We start from the raw sequence: 17,432 nt of genomic DNA, 5'->3' as shown, positions 1-17,432 counted from the left end.
TTATTCCACCCAATACATTTTTATTGTTAAAATACTTAAAACATACGTATGGGACAGAACAGACAATAACAAGCAATATTGCCACAAAATAAATTACCAACTCATTGCTGTCAAGGGCTGTAAATGGCCACACAAGCTAATAGCATCTTTCACGGCCGTCCACTTGAATTGTGTAAGGACAGTGATTCAGCAAATGTCTAATCATCGTCCACCATTCTGACAACTGTAAAACATGTGCACATTACACAATGCTGCAAACAGGACAGAATTCAATTCCAGATAGAACAAAAGTAGTTTGGGAAACGCTGCACAAACTCGGTCCTCAGGACCCCAAGGGGTGCATGTTTTTGGTTTAACACTACACAGCTGATTCAAATGATCAAAGCTTGATGATTAGTTGAATCAGCTGTGTAGTGCTAGGGCAAAAAACTAAACTTGCACCCCTTGGGGTTCCGAGGACCGAGTTTGGGGAAACCCTGAGCTAGTGTGAAACAACCTTGAACAATACAAGATATCCTCAACAGGACCTATCCACCAAGATATAAGAACCTTAGACTGAAGCCATTTTTACACAAATATTAGAAAATTGTGACAACGAAGAGGGTTCGAATACAAGTGTACCATTGTGATTTCAGATACCAATTCTGACTTACTGATTTCTGACCATGAAGTAATTCCAAGATTCCACACAAGTGTTTTGCCCCATCACCTGCCTTTCAGTGCATTGTGAACCAGTGTGTGTGCAATGAGTCAAATGTTGAGTGAGTACTGGACAATGCCAACAGCTGAATTGGAGGTTGCAGGCAAAATGTAGAGATGAGACTTCTCGCCATCTTATTTTCACCCCATACGACTCCATTTCTCTTTGTCCCCTCCCTCCATCTCACATACCTTCTCATGCTTATCTTCAAGCACATTCAACCTAAAATATTTTCACCAATATGTTCATCATCCACTCAAACTTGCACTCACTTTCCCACTGACTCATCCAAGCTAACCACACTTTAATCTTCAAGCAAATTCACCCTGAAACACATTTTCACTTTCATAATTTTCTATACATGCACACACTTTCATGTCATCTCACTCGGGCACGCTGCCACACTGTGTGATCATGAGAGCCAGGGGAACCTCCCTGTCCCCAGTGCCCAGTAGAGGAAACATCCTCTCAGAGAACTCGGCCACGCTGAAGCTGTACACCTCCGAGCCAGTCTTGGCATTGTAGAAGGTCACCTGACCCTCCTCACAGTCCAGGTAGACACCCACTCTGCGGAGGCGCACCGATGTCTTAACCTTGGTAAGGGCCGGGATAGTGAGGGCGCGCAGGTGGGTGCCCCCCCACCAGAGGGCGTAGTAACCACTATTAGGGCTCATGTCAAACAGCCCTTTCCTCTGGGCTGACTCCCGCACCACGCCCACCTTCCAGTCTTTATTCTCACCCACATTCACCTGAGATGAAGAGACAAAGATAGTGATACCGACAAAAGTTTGAGTGGGGACGAGCATGCAAGGTTGAATCCTAAGTGATTTACTCTCCTAGATTGCATGTCCTACACTTCTAACATCAAATGCCTAAATAGATTAAACCAATAAAACTGAAGCCACTATTCAGTCATTTCTTCCACCCTCCAATTTCTATGTGATTCCCTAACCCTTGACCCCTGGCCTCACCTCCCAGTAGTGTCGCCCCGAGTTGAAGCCCTCTTTGGCCAGCACACAAGACCAGACGTCGAAGCGTTGCGTGCTGTTCCTGTAGAACTGCAGTTTCTCTCCTCTCTTCACCTGCTTCCTGTCGTCAGAGAGGATGAGGAAGGGGTACGCCGTCACTGGGTTTAGCGTCACATCCTCTGCGAATGAGAAGGAACACAAAAAGGTCAAGGCTCTGGTGTGAATGCCACAGCCGAATAATGTTAGGAATCATGGCCAAAAAGACAGTGAGATGGTGTCTTGTGTAAACAGACTATTTAGAGAGCTTTATTGGTAAACAACAGTCAATCACTACATCCAGTAATACAGTAAGAGCAATGGTAGAGATAAGACCAGGATAGGTTGGTATTTAGAATTAAGATCAGAACTCACCTAAATAAGACTGGATCTTCTTCAACCCTGTACGAAAAAGTAATTACGGTGAGTCTCTTTTCCAATACATAGAAACTACTAGCCGTTTTTTTTTTTTTATATCAAATCATTTCTGGGTAACAATTAAGTACCTTACTGTTGTGTTCCATTACAATTGACAAAAATAGCTTTTTAGCAAGAAACCTAATCAGGAAAGAATTTTGCTAGGACTGTCTGGGAGTGATCTGAGTGGGGAGGGGAAAACTTAAAACAAGCTGTTATTGGCAGAGAAGTTTGGAACTCTTTGTTATTGTTAATTCATCAATTTACCACCTGGTGATGTCATCAGGCAAGGCAAAACTCCCACCCATGCAAACAGGTTGATTAGAAGGTCCTGTGTAGATGAATTCCAACCAGAAACTATCAGGAAATAACACTAGCTAGGTTTCCATCCAATTAGCGACAGATATTTATGCAAGTATTCTATAATCTCTATAAAGAAAATATGCATTTCCCACCAGTGTGCTTCCACCAAACTCACTTTTGCGGATAAAATTCAATGGGTAAGTTTTCACGTACCGAACAAAATTTTTATGTTCAATGTATTTCCATCCCTACACATAGTCGTCACAAACTGTTGTATTAAATAGCGAATGTGCCTACTCTGGTCTTGGCACGCGCACTCTAGCCAACAGCTCTCAGATACCATGCAGGTAGGCTACTCTACGTGATAAGATTATTATGGATAAGAGGGAGAATATTTGTATGTCAGACAGCAGTCAAGCATCACGTCACCAGAATAAGACCCTCAATATTTATTGGAAAGGAGCGTCAAAATCACAGGGTACTGAAAGTGCACAGTGAAGTTCATAACTTCTTTCACCTGTAGCCTAATAAATTGCATGGTTTCCCCAAGATGTAGCAAGAGGACCACACACCATATCATCACGTGACGCCAAGTTTACTTCAATATGATGGTTGTCAATATTTCAGCATTTCTTGCCTTATTAATTTTACTGACACTAAAAAGATCCAACCATGTCGAACAAAAATTCTGTTAGCATTTTACAAATTGTCCTGAAACGTCCCGTTTCTATCACAGCTATCGTGATTATTTTTCATACTGTACGACTTCACTTGCATAAAACTATGGATGAAAATGTGGCTAGTGAGCAACATTTTTTACACTTTTACAGTGTTCGTTTCATCAGCTATTGTACAATATGATACAAAACACAGAAAAACTGAACTTTGACTGCACTGGGCCTTTAAACTATTAGTGAACCATTGAAGATGTTCTATTAGATGTGTGGGTTTAAAAATGGCATACATTGTCGAAATATAAAGTGAAAAAAACAACAATCTATTGAGGCCTACATCAAATTAGTTATTTTAAAACTTCTTCAGAAGAGGCATCGTGAATCACCATGCACCAATCTTCTTAAAAAAGGCATTTTAAGTAAACTAGGTTTGTAAGTGTTTTCCTTTAAGACAAACTCCTGACTTGTGTCTAACATTTCCTTTGAGCTAAAACAAAGCCTCTGCAAAATATCCCATTTCATTACCCAATAGTTCATTCACATGGGTCCTAGACCTTAATCCAAAAGAGAATCTTTGGAGTGAAGAGCTCCAAGAGTGCAGACAGACATACCTGATCCAGATTTGATCTTTTTTAGATCTGAGGGGAGAAGAAACATGAAGACATGTTGTTTAATGGAAGTATGTGTGAGTAGAGAACGAATGCAGCCATTTTTATCTCAATATCAAATCATTTTTGGGTAACAATTAAGTACCGTACCTTGTTTTCAATTAAAATGGTCAAAAATAAACTAAAACGGCTTCTTAGCAAAATGCTATTTCTCAAGAACGAATTTAGCTAAGACTGTCAGCGTGGTCCGAGAAAGGTGCCTAATTGGAAGAGCTTAATGGTAGAGATGTGAACTTTAAAAACCAGCTATTATTGGCAGAGAGTAGGGCAAAATCTGGTTTCAGGAGGCCTTTTTAAAACAGCTCTTACAAAGTGCTTTATCATAGATTTAAAAATGTCACAGTATTATTCCAACCAGTGTGGAAATACAGTGCCTTCGTAAAGTTCAGATCCCTTGACATTTTCCACATTGTATTAATACATTCTTAGAATAAGGCTGTAACAAAAACAATTCCTCAGCAATCTACACACAATACCCCATAATGACAAAGCGAAAAAAGGTTTTAGAACTGTGCAAATGTATGCATGTACATTAGTATTCAGACCCATTGCTACGAAACTTCGGAATTGAGCTCAGGTGCATCCTGTTTCCATTGATCATCCTTGAGATGTTTCTACAACTTGAATGGAGTCCACCTGTCGTAAATTCAATTGATTGGACATGATTTGGGAAGGCACACACCTCTCTAGATAAGGTCCCACAGTTGACAGTGCATGTCAGAGCAAAAACCAAGCCATGGGGTGAAGGAATTGTCTGTAAAGCTCCGAGACAGGATTGTGTCGAGGCACAGATCTGAGGCAAGGTACATAAAAATGTCTGCAGCATTGAAGGTCCCCAAGAACACAGTGGCCTACATCATTCTTAAATTGAAGATGTTTGGAACCTCCAAGAGTCTCCCTAGTGCTGGTCACCCGGCCAAACTGAGCAATCGGCGGAGAAGGACCTTGGTTAGGGAGGTGACCAAGAATCTGATGGTCACTGACAGAACTCCAGTGTTCCTCTGGACATCTGAGAACCTTCCAGAAAGAACAACCATCTCTGCAGCCCTCCACCAATCAGGTCTTTATGGTAGAGTGGCCAGACAGAAGTCGCTCCTCAGTCAAAGGCACATGACAGCCCACTTGGAGTTTGCCAAAAAGCACCCAAAGACTCAGACCATGAGAAACAAGATTCTCTGATGAAACTAAGTTTGAACTCTTTGGCTTGAATGTGAAGCGTCACATCTAGAGGAAACCTGGCACCATCCCTACGGTCAAGCATGGTGGTGGCAGCATCATGCTGTGGGGATGTGTTTTTCAGCTGGAAGACTAGTCAGGATTGAGGGAAAGATGAATAGGGGGCAAAGCTGCTCCAGAGCTCTCAGGTGAACCTTCGCACCAGTCTTCCAACAGGACATCAACCCTAAGCACACAGCCATAACAATGCAGGAGTGGCTTTGGGACAAGTCTCTGAATATCCTTGAGTGGCCCAGCCAGAGCCCGGACTTGAACCAGATCGAACATCTCTGGAGAGACCTGAAAATATCTGTGCAGCGACGCTTCCCAGCCAACCTGACAGCGCTTGAGGATCTGCGGAGAAGAATGGGAGAAACTCCAAATACATGTGTGCCAAGCTTGTAGCATCATACCCAAGGAGACTCGAGGCTGTAATCTCTGCTTAAAAGTACTGAGTAAAGGATCTGAATACTTACGTACATGTGATTTTTATTTTTTTATTATACATTTGCAAAAATGTAACAAAGTGTGGAAAAAGTCAAGGCGTCTAAATACTTTCCGAATGTACTGCATGTACAATACCAGTCAAAAGTTTGGACACCTACTTATTCAAGGGTTTTTCTTTATTTTGACCATTTTCTACAGTCGTGGCCAAAAGTTGAGAATGACACAAATATAAATTTTCAAAGTCTACTGCCTCAGTTTGTATGATGGCAATTTGCATATACTCCAGAATGTTATGAAGAGTGATCAGATGAATTGCAATTAATTGCAAAGTCCCTCTTTGCCATGCAAATGAACTGAATCCCCCAAAAACATTTCCACTGCAATTCAACCCTGCCACAAAAGGACCAGCTGACATGTCAGCGATTCTCTCGTAAGCACAGGTGTGAGTGTTGACGAGGACAAGGCTGGAGATCACTCTGTAATGCTGATTGAGATTGAATAACAGACTGGAAGCTTCAAAAGGAGGGTGGTGCTTGGAATCATTGTTCTTCCTCTCAACCATGGTTACCTGCAAGGAACACGTGCCGTCATCATTGCTTTGCACAAAAATGGCTTCACAAGCAAGGATATTGCTGCCAGTAAGATTGCACCTAAATCAACCATTTATCGGATCATCAAGAACTTCAAGGAGAGCGGTTCAATTGTTGTGAAGAAGGCTTCAGGGCGCCCAAAGTCCAGCAAGCGCCAGGACCGTCTCCTAAAGTTGATTCAGCTGCGGGATCGGGGCACCACCAGTACAGAGCTTGCTCAGGAATGGCAGCAGGCAGGTGTGAGTGCATCTGCACGCACAGTGAGGCGAAGACTTTTGGAGGATGGCCTGGTGTCAAGAAGGGCATCAAAGAAGCCACTTCTCTCCAGGAAAAACATCAGGGACAGACTGATATTCTGCAAAAGGTACAGGGATTGGACTGCTGAGGACTGGGGTAAAGTCATTTTCTCTGATGAATCCCCTTTGCGATTGTTTGGGGCATCCGGAAAAAAGCTTGTCCGGAGAAGACAAGGTGAGCGCTACCATCAGTCCTGTGTCATGCCAACAGTAAAGCATCCTGAGACCATTCATGTGTGGGGTTGCTTCTCAGCCAAGGGAGTGGGCTTCTCACAATTTTGCCTAAGAACACAGCCATGAATAAAGAATGGTACCAACACATCCTCCGAGAGCAACTTCTCCCAACCATCCAGGAACAGTTTGGTGATGAACAATGCCTTTTCCAGCATGATGGAGCACCTTGCCATAAGGCAAAAGTGATAACCAAGTGGCTCGGGGAACAAAACATCGATATTTTGGGTCCATGGCCAGGAAACTCCCCAGACCTTATTCCCATTGAGAACTTATGGTCAGCATCAAAAGGCGGGTGGACAAACAAACCCACAAATTCTGACAAACTCCAAGCATTGATTATGCAAGAATGGGCTGCCAACCATCAGTATGTGGCCTAGAAGTTAATTGACAGCATACCAGGGCGGATTTCAGAGATCTTGAAAAAGAAGGGTCAACACTCCAAATATTGACTCTTTGCATCAACTTCATGTAATTGTCAATAAAAGCCTTTGACACTTATGAAATGCTTGTAATTATACTTCAGTATTCCATATTAACATCTGACTAAAATATCGAAAGACACTGAAGCAGCAAACTTTGGAAATTAATATTTGTGTCATTCTCAAAACTTTTGGCCACAACTGTACATTGTAGAATAATAGTGAAGACATCAAAACTATTAAATAACACATTTCCTTCCTCTGGAGGCCACCAAACGATATATGCATGGTATGATCTTCTCACCTTTGAGATATTGCCTCACATGCTGGTCACAAGCAGGAACTACTATTCTGAAACCAATTGAAATCACTACAAACAAACCAATCAGTTACCACCGTTGTCATATCATATATTGATTTAACCTGGATAGCTTTAAGCAGTATGTAGATGCAGGATCTTGAAGACCAGGCTTGCATGGGCTTTCCAGGATAACAAGGGCAGTAACTAGAGGGGATTGCGTTGTCCCTTTGACACAGTAAAATCGGCCTTCTCTGTTAGAGCTACAATATACTGGAATGCAATGCCCACGGACTTGAGAAGCTGCCCCGATTGTACTTTGAATTTGAAAACATGGCTAAAATCTATCCAAATCTGCACACATGAGTTGTGGTTCCTCATATGCAAGACGACAGTTGATGATAGTTGTCATTAGAATTATATATTATTGGATGTATTTGTATTTTGTGTTGTTTTAGTGAGTATTTGTATTGTGGCTGTGTAATTGTCCTTAGCTGCCCTGGGATGACGGGTGTAAATTAGCTTGTGGCTAACCCCGGCACATTTACATGTTGCATTATTGATGTTGATTAATGTGCATTGTCCCCTATAAATAAATATGGTTGAGAGAATGCCAAGACTGTGCAAAGCTGTCATCAAGGCAAAGGATGGCTACTTTGAAAAATCTCAAATATATTTTGATTTATTTAACACCTTTGGTTACTACATGATTCCATGTGTGTTTTTTCATAGTTATGATGTAGAAAATAGTAAAAAATAAAATAATTTGAATGAGGTGTTTCCAAACTTTTGACTGGTACTATTATATATATATATATATATGAGACGCAACTTAAAATTGACCCACCTCGTAGAGACCACTGACTCTTAGTGTTCCGTAGTGTCTGTACACTCATCATACTGTCGCTCTCCCGTAGAGAAGTAACTGAAACACACGCATAATGGGTTATATTAACAAACAAATAGGTTGGTCCACAACATACAGTGCAGGTGTGATAATAGTTATGCAGGTTGTGTTTCCTCATATGTTCGCGTTCCTCCTGGTATTTTTACAACCCACTTTTGTGAATGACTCATTCTTCACCTGACCGATGTTTCAACACAGCGATGGATGACAGAAGGAATGAGTTCTATTGGCATGAGGTATTTGAGTAGGAATGGTATTTTGACTGCTTACAGACTACTTTCAGAATACCTTTCTCGGTACCTTCAACTCAGTAATTTATGAGAAACTTCACCCGAAAACCACAGTAAGGGAACAACTAATTATTTATTTACAACATTTTTGGTAACAATATGAACATTATGGAACTGATGCAAATAATCTACCCCCTCCCCCCCGAAATATTTTTTTTTATCAATATCAAATGAAATTACCATTATTATGAATATTTGGTAACTGTGATGTCCATTTTGAAAAGGATAATGAGGATAATAAATAATGATGACATGACTATGGTGATTCATCTACTCACGGGAGCGTCGGGAGCGCACCTCCCCCATGCGGATCTCATCCATACTCTTCTTCAGTTCCCCCAGAGCCACCTTCACCTCCCCCAGAGAGAAATGCAGCGACACCGCCGCCTCGGGATCCAACTCCTGGGTGTCAGAGTCTGCCTCTAGGGGGGCACTCGCCTCCTCAAAACTCTGAAAGTGGGTTGAAGGCAGGCATTGAGAGATATATTCAATTGAAAGACTTACAGTTCAGAGTTTAACGTCAGTGGAATGGACGTGGAGTGGACTCTGGTAATACCTCTGATAGCTTGCACTTAGAGGCCATTGGTCCGTACACATGGCACACCAGGTGCATGTCCCATTGCCCTCAAAGTGCAAACCCCACCCAACTGTTACAACAGATAAGCTAAATGAAGTGCATCCACAAATGATAAAAGGTGCCTCAGCTAAAACACATTCCCTCCGTACCTGGAGGAAGCCAATGTGGTCATCAGACGTGGCCTGGGCTTCCAGTCTGGATCGCCGCACCTGCAGCTGGCTAAGCTCCGCCTCCAAACGGGTCACTAGCCCCTCCCCCCGTGTTTCCACTGACACCCGCTTCTCCTCCATCCCGCCCACCAGCTCTTCACGGATCCTGTCCACTGAGCAACTCAGCTCCCCCAGCAACTGCTCCACCTGCGACAGCTCACCCCGTGCATAGTTCTAGAAAAAAACAGAAGGGTTCAGTTGCTCCTTGACACTGATTTAAGGTCAGTTTCCTTCTCTCCAGTTATGGTCATTATTGTGATTGCAGATCACACAACTGAAAAATGTGTGGTTCATCAAGCCTAAAACGTGTGTTTAAAAAAAAAAAAAATGAATAGTTTTTTTCTGTAATGTATCATAACAGCGGTATGGCAAACATCATTTGGGTGGACTAAACAGACTATCTAGACCTGCTAATAGCTACTGGTTGACTATACAAACTGTCTTGAACTGCTAATAGCCACTGCAGTGGCAGTAATGGTTGTTGGTACGGTCTACTAACACTAGACAGAGTGGTAGCGTGATCTGATGAATATGAAGCCTGACACGTTGAGGGGTTAAGTGAAGGGGTCAAATAGATCTAACACAATGTTGATACAATGTCGGGGCCTGTGAATCAGCTGCCTACCCTGACGGTCTCCAGTCGGCTCTTGAGCTCAATCAGACGGAGGCTCTTCCCCTCAATCCGGTTCTGAATCTCCAGTTCAGTCTTCCCAATGAGTTTCTGTGTGACAGACAAAGGACAGTAAAGAGATGGAGGATGAGAGACAAAGAGACCAATTATGTGAATGCAGTGTCATTGAAAGTAGATTTGGCATCATGTCTGTTCACTACTTGTCCTAACTAGACAATGCTGCAGGCCTGCTGCTGCTTAAACAGGCGCTCTTAGGGAACACATTCAAGTAAAATGTGCTTTGAAGTGCCCAAAGAAATACCCTAGAAAATATTTTTTAGATGCAAATAGAAAAACATTGCCCTTGAAATAGCCATATACATTTCAGATAACATAATGAAATACATTCATTCAAAAAAAATCATGCATGTTATTCATTTGCCTTGAACCAAACCCATTATCCACAAGATTATACCTAAATTATGTAAAATTGCTCATGTTTTTAGTCAGATTCCCAACCCATAGAGATATGAGGATTCTAGTGCCCAAAAGCCCATTTAGCACCATTGAGGACTTTAACCATAGAGTACCACAGTATGAGTCATAATACCCATAAAACCTAGCAGTCAAACATGGAAATGGTTCCAACAGTTTTTTCCACAATTCATTATTCCCATAGGGGATTTTCAAAACACTTTAAATAAGGGCTGTGTTTTGTGTTGGCTTACCCTGGCATGACTTTTTGATAACCATGTAAATCTCTCTAGGACAAGGTGACTTTTATCAATATATTCACCACTGTGGGGATCTATTTTGAAGTAGTCAACTGGATGAGACTTCCTATAGGTTAAGGAAGGATCACATGATTTCATCCGTGTCATCAGGAGGGATCAGCCAATGACTTATACTCATGAGCAAACATTTCATAACTGCAGGTGGCAGTAAGTCACAAACCATGGCTTTATACCTGTTCATACAACACATTCCAGGTCGCAGTGCGCACCCTTCCAGTTCGTTTGCTCATAGAAGTAGCAGTTCTTCAAAATCGAGATGGCCTCAATGGAGCTGCCTATTTTCTCAGGTACATTTATGCGATGAGCTGTTTCTTTGTTTTCTTCTCAGAGCCAAAAGGAGGATCATATGTTATATTTAATGACTTAAAATACAGTGCAACTGGCAGCTGTCAAATTGTGATGCAGTCATTGAAGTCATTGAATAGAAATGTGTTACTAAATTTGAAAAGTTCCACAGTTCCCCATCCCTTTTTTACCCTCTTGGTTCAGGATTTTACAGTTATCTGAAAGCGAACCAGAAATAGCCAGTCACTGTTTATATGCAGGTTGTTTACATTAGAAATGTAGATGCAACTTAGACAAGAACATAACCAACTCCCATCTCAGATAATCTTTAGAGTAAAATCTGCATTGCAAAAGGGATTTCGGTGGCTTGTTTACATAGGGGTTATCTATCTATGTCATCTGCATTGCAAGAAGCTGAGAGTCCCCTATGACCTACAGACTCGTAGCCAATACTCAGTCTTTCAAAGGTTCAAAATACAAGATGTAATATAAAATAAAGTTACCTAAATAAAATACCTGACAGTGCCCTCTCGTCATGCATTGGCCATTGTCTATTTTGACTGTTAGGGCACACCAACCACAAAACTAGAATTAAATTGTATTTCTTTAAGGCACACATCCAACCCCAAGAAACACACCACACCCTTAAGTAGCCTTCAGACTATAGCCTTGGCACAAAAGCATCTTTGAGCTGCTTGGGCCATTGAGGTTCTGAAGGGGTGTGTGCTCCAAGCGCCTGATGTGAAAGCTGCTTTGCCTTCTCCTCACCTGCTTGTTGACTCGCTCTGTCTGCACGGACACTGTGCGGTGTGTGCGGTGCTCCTCCAGCACACAGATGGCACAGATACAGATCTGGTCCGTGCGGCAGTACACCTCCAGAAGCCGGTGGTGCAGTGGGCAGGTGCGGCCGCGAAGCGCTTCCCGGGGCTCCAGGAGCTGGTGGTTGGCATAGAAGGGCGTGTTCAGGTGAGGCTGCACATGGGCCTCGCAGTAGGATGCTGTGCAGGTCAAACACGAGCTGATCGCCACTTGTTTTTTCCCTGTACACACATCACATTTGATCATCTCCTCCAGGAACGGGTTGCTGTTGGCCATGGCTCCCGGTGTCTTCACGTCTGACGCGTGCAGCTTTCCTGTGCCGTAGCGAGCTTCTTTGTATTTCTCAGCGATATGGGCGAAGACTCGGTTGATGTTGAGCTGAGGCCGCTCGGGGAACTGATGCTTGCAGAGCGGGCAGGTGCAGGTGGTGCTGGAGGCCCAGTAGCCTCCGATGCAACCCTGGCAGAAGTTGTGTCCGCAGGGCGTCGACACTGGGTCGTTGAACAGGTCTAAGCAGATGGAGCAGGTCAGCTCCTGCTCCGAAAACATCTCCAGGACCCCCGCCTCAGCCATCATTTTGTCCTACCAAAAGCCCTACGGGTGAGACAACATACTAGGTCACATAAAAACATTTCTACTAGGCCCGTAGGTCAACACATAGGTCAAAGATTGAACTAGGCCTATACAGGTTCGATAAACCAGATTGCCATGTTGTAGAGGCTGATGACTCATGCAACTATAACTAAGCTATCATAGTCACTGGGCTAGATGGGCTTGTGGTTGTAGCCCTACTTGTATTGAAGGAAGTTGAAGACCTTTTGCCATCACCAGTTCAATAACCAACACAGAGCACAACAACTGGCCTACTAATTCTACTGCTGGTCCATGTTAACCGACAAGTACTTTGGCTAGGGATTTAAAATTTGGCCTTCCGTCTGAGGACTGCCCAAGCTGTTGTGTGTGTGTGGTGGTGACCCAAGTTAACATCCCTCAGGGCACTTCTCAATCAACAGCATATTATCTGGCAGAGAAGAGGTTAGGAAAAATCTCACCAACAGAAACCGCTTTGAAAATCACAACTGGATAGTTTTAGAATGGGCCAAGGCCTATTATCCCTCACAAGGCAAAAAAATGATGGTCACAAAATTACAAGGGCTGATAAACAATTAATAGTAAAGGTTGCATCACAAATAGCCATAGTAATTCCCACACAACATTTTTATCAAGCATTTTGACTATGCATTCTAAAAGATAACTAAACTTGTCGAGGTGTATATTTTTGAGTAAAATGAACACACCTTAACCGATCCCAGAGTAGTATTTTTTGCCTGTTTTCAGACTTGTTTGTTGTAGATCAGAGATTAGGTGTGTCTAACAGTGGACAAACAATCACTGGTATGCACAGGTGCATTGTGGGCCATCTCCACCGGGAATTGGCCTAACACCTGTTTACGATCAGTGCTGATTCACTCCGAGTGGCTGCCTCTGCTCACTCCATTTAAACGTGATTCGATTCTCATTTGCGGTACGTTCTTAGAAACATAAATCCCTCGACGTTCATATCGCATCAAAAAATAATTTCACAAATGCAGAATACACACTCACTGTACACTGTTTTAACACAGTTGCAGCAGACAGTATTTTTCAGTGACAACATGTTTGTGGCGTCCATCTTCCATTTACACACAGGTGTTCAGAGATGCAGATGGCTAATTAGCACAGGTAGTCCACTCTGTCTTCCGTCTGTTTTCAGTAAGCAATCGCTGTAATGGAAATATGGCTGTGTGCTATCCCTAACCCTAAATATAAGGAACGTATCTTTCATATTAGCAAGAAATACTTTTTTAAAAGGTACATTTACCACACCATTTAACTTTAAAACAAATTAAAATTCACACCAATAAACCGTGGGAAATGCGATGATGATGATGCAGAAGTCTGTGTCTGTTTTTTCAGAATGTTCTTTATTTGAGTCCATTGATATTTCTGGTCCTGCAGCATTCCATGACATTTTCAGAAGACTCTCTCCCACTCCTATGCTGTGTGTGTAATTTCGCAACAGAATTCCTACAGTGCACCTGAAAGCACAACAATAGACTGTTCTACCCCACATAGGCCTAATGGGAGCACAAATGCATGAGAGGTTGAAATAATTATTCTGCCATGATACTGACAGACAGACAAACATCATCCATGCAATTTAAACTGATGTGTGAGCTCATGGCTTTTATCCAACCATGTTTGAAGAATCGAATAGTCACTGAAGAATAGTCTCTGATTTCAGTACTTCCATTATCATTTGAACACAGGTCTCTGACCACAGGTACATTTTCAGACAGACAGGCTGGCATTGAATTTCCAACATTGCCATAGTATCATTCTCCGCTTAGAGGCGGGGGACTCCATACTTCCGATGCTTTCCAACCCAATGTAACATGCAATCTGTCAGGTTCCTCATTGCTTTTTTTTGTAGTTTGTCCCAAAAGAAGACTCCCTTATCCAACCATTAATTTACTTGAGTGACATGCAAGTGATTTTCCTCTAGGTGACATGAGAAATGATCAAGACACTGATGTCACAGGACTTCACATCTGAGCCAATGGAAAATAACAGGTGTTTCTCTGTATGCTCGGTGTAGACTATAGTCAGTTTTGTTGCGTGTGACTTAGATTGTCTCAGACATGAGTGAATGTGGATGTCATACCATACATGCTGTCAATGTATGTGAACTCCAATGCACCACCTCCCTCAAGAAAAACAACAATGGCCTCTTTGTGATGCAGTAAATGACTCTTTCAACCCTAAGACCTTTAACAATATATTTATTTGGAAAGTGATCCATGAATCCAACAAATAAGTTAAATAACCTCAAAAACATGGGGACATACTTTCAAGTTTCCCTGCCAGTCAGGTAAACAATATCCCAGGTCTTATCTACTCTAATCTACTACTGACAACTGCAGGCTGTCAAAAGGCCGATTCTTGTGTCCCATTCACGCGGCCTCTCTCAGTTTGGCCCAAAGCCAATGGCTGTCCAAAGCCCAGGTTTAATTTACTGTATCCAGTCGCACAGATGTTACCATCCAAAATGACATGACACATGCATTGTGTTACTAGTTTTTATACTTTACACAATTGGCGCTAGCTTGTCAAACCTGTTCACCAACAAGTTGCTGTGAGGGTCATATGTAACCAAGTCTATGTAAATGGCTGTGAAGAATGGAAAATAAAATACAGTCAATGGTTGTCCTGTACTGAGGTCTACCTGGAAACTTCTCAGTGACTAAACCATTGTCAATCAAGGAAGAACGGTATCTGCCAAACTGGGATGTTCACTGTTACATGTTCTGATGATAATGCCACTATTGAGTTGTGTGTGTTTAATTTTGAAACATATCTGACCCACATCAACAGTCAACAGACAGAAGATTGGTTGGAATTAAAACATAAGAGTATTTATAGTACTGTAACTGTACAGCAATCAATATTACGCAAAAAAAACATTGTATGAGCAATTGGTGTAATTGTAATACAATACATAGGCATATTTCACATTAGAAATAATATTTGTAAAAAAATTGCTATAGGCTACTCGTGATCCTGTTACAAGAATTGTTGACACACAAACTTACCGTATATCTTTCTTCAGCAATGGAGTTGAAAGAATGAAATAAGTTTGTGACTGTCCTACAAAGCTGCTGTCACCACTGCCAAAGAAGGTACTTCCAGCTAATCAGGTATATGTGTGATTGTGCGTGGGTGTGTGTTGTGATGGTTGACAACAGCTTGCACAGCAGTCAGGTGAGTTAGTGAAACAACTACCGTGCCCTCAAAGTATTCACACCCCTTGACATTTTCCACATTTCGTTGTTGCAGCCTGAATTTAAAATGTATTACATTTAGATTGTGTGTCACTGATCTTAACACAATACCCCATAATGTCAAAGTGGAATTATGGTTTTAGAAATGTTTACAAATTAATAAAAATGGAAAGGTGAAATGTCATGAGTCAATAAGTATTAAACTCCTTTGTTATGGCAAGCCTAAATAACTTCAGGAGTAAACATTTGCTGAACTAGTCAGATAAGTTGCATGGACTAACTGGGTGCAATGATGTCGTTTAACACAATTTTTGAATGACTACCCCATCTCTGTACCCCACACATACAATTTATCTGTAAGGTCTCTCAGTCGAGCAGAGAGGTTTTCCAATGGTTTGCAAAGAAGATGGGTAAAAAAATATTAAAAAAAATAAGATATAGAATTTTCCTTTGAACACAGTGAAGTTATTAATTATAATTTGGATGGTGTATCAATACACCCAGTCATGATAAAGATAAAGGCGTCCTTCCTAACTCGGTTGACAGAGAGGAATGAAGGACTTGACCATGAGGCCAATGGTGATTTAAAGCAGTTACAGAGTTAAATGGCTGTGATAGGAGAAAACTGGAGGATGGATCAACAACATTGTGGTTACTCCACAATACTAACCTAAATGACAGAGTGAAAAGAAGGAAGCCTGTACAGAATAAACATATTACAACACATGTATTCTGTTTTCAATAAGGCACTAAAGTAATACTGTAAAAAAAAAATTGGCAAAGAAATTAACTTTATGTCCTGAATACCAAGTGTTATGTTTGGGGCAAATCCAACACAATGCATCACTGAGTCACACTCTTCATATTTTCAAACATGGTGGTGGCTGCATCATGTTATGGGTATGCTTGTCATCGGCAGGGAGTAGGGAGTTTTTTTTAAGGATAAAAATAAAAAGAATAGGGCTAAGCACAGGCAAAGTCCTAAAGGAGAACCTGGTTCAGTCTGCTTTCCAACAGACACTGGGAGACAAATCCACCTTTCAGGAAGACAACCTGAAACGCAAGGCCAAATATACACTGAGTATACCAAACATTAGGAACATCTTCTATGGCAAGACTTGAAAATGGCAATCTAGCAATGATCAACAACCAACTTGACAGAGCTTGAATAATTTTTAAAAGAACAATGGGCAAATATTGTACAATCCTGGTTTGTAAAGCTTTGTAAAGCTCTTAGAGACTTACCCAGAAAGACTCAGAGCTGTAATTGCTGCCAAAGTTGATTCTAACGTGCATTGAATCAGGGGGTTGAATACTTACGTAATCAAAATATATTAGTATTTTATTTTCCATTAATATAAAAAATGTAACATTTTTATGCCAGTTTGAGAGTATTTTGTGTAGCTCATTGACAAAAAATGACAATTACATCCATTTTAATCCCACTTTGTAACACAACAAAATGTGGAAAAAGTCAAGGGGTGTGAATACTTTTTGAAGGCACTGTATTTCTCCAACATGCGTGTGAAAAAGAGACATACTGTGTAAGAAGACATTGCTAATTACTGTAGATAATTTTGCTACTAGCACATGAATTCATAAGAGATAGACCAAGGAGTTTGTGATTATTTTGAGAGGTTCACCAACTACACAGCTGCAACCTGCTGCTGAAATCGCAAATCTGTAAATTAGTCAGACAGACCAGAGAATAGACAGAACCTGTGTTGATCCTAAACCTATATTTACACAAATTACCATTCATTTCACAATTGCAACTATTTTCCATGTCTGATCTGCAGGGCAAATATATTTAATGACTCTCAAGACACCCTCATGAGAACAAAAACAAAGTAAA

General features: G+C 41.5%; 1 protein-coding gene across 2 annotated transcripts; it reads right to left on the bottom strand.

The window, feature by feature from the left end:
• Positions 1-15,668, bottom strand: LOC106600806 (E3 ubiquitin/ISG15 ligase TRIM25). 2 transcript variants are annotated; one of them, XM_014192496.2, is made up of 10 exons: positions 15,389-15,668; positions 11,706-12,350; positions 9,874-9,969; positions 9,189-9,422; positions 8,741-8,912; positions 8,113-8,190; positions 3,710-3,736; positions 2,080-2,106; positions 1,672-1,847; positions 1-1,449 (listed from the first exon to the last, which is right to left on the bottom strand). In XM_014192496.2, exons 2-10 carry the CDS (start codon positions 12,330-12,332, stop codon positions 1,084-1,086), a joined length of 1,803 nt encoding a protein of 600 aa, XP_014047971.1. In that variant the 5' UTR covers positions 12,333-12,350; positions 15,389-15,668; the 3' UTR covers positions 1-1,083. The 2 variants fall into 2 exon arrangements, with proteins under 2 accessions (XP_014047971.1, XP_014047970.1); XM_014192495.2 differs by lacking the exon at positions 15,389-15,668 and adding an exon at positions 13,055-13,342.
• Between the last annotated feature and the right edge of the window lie 1,764 nt (positions 15,669-17,432).

Source organism: Salmo salar, chromosome ssa03 (genome assembly GCF_905237065.1).
Source record: "Salmo salar chromosome ssa03, Ssal_v3.1, whole genome shotgun sequence".
Lineage (NCBI taxonomy): Eukaryota > Metazoa > Chordata > Actinopteri > Salmoniformes > Salmonidae > Salmo > Salmo salar.
This window is presented reverse-complemented; position numbering and strand designations above follow the sequence as displayed.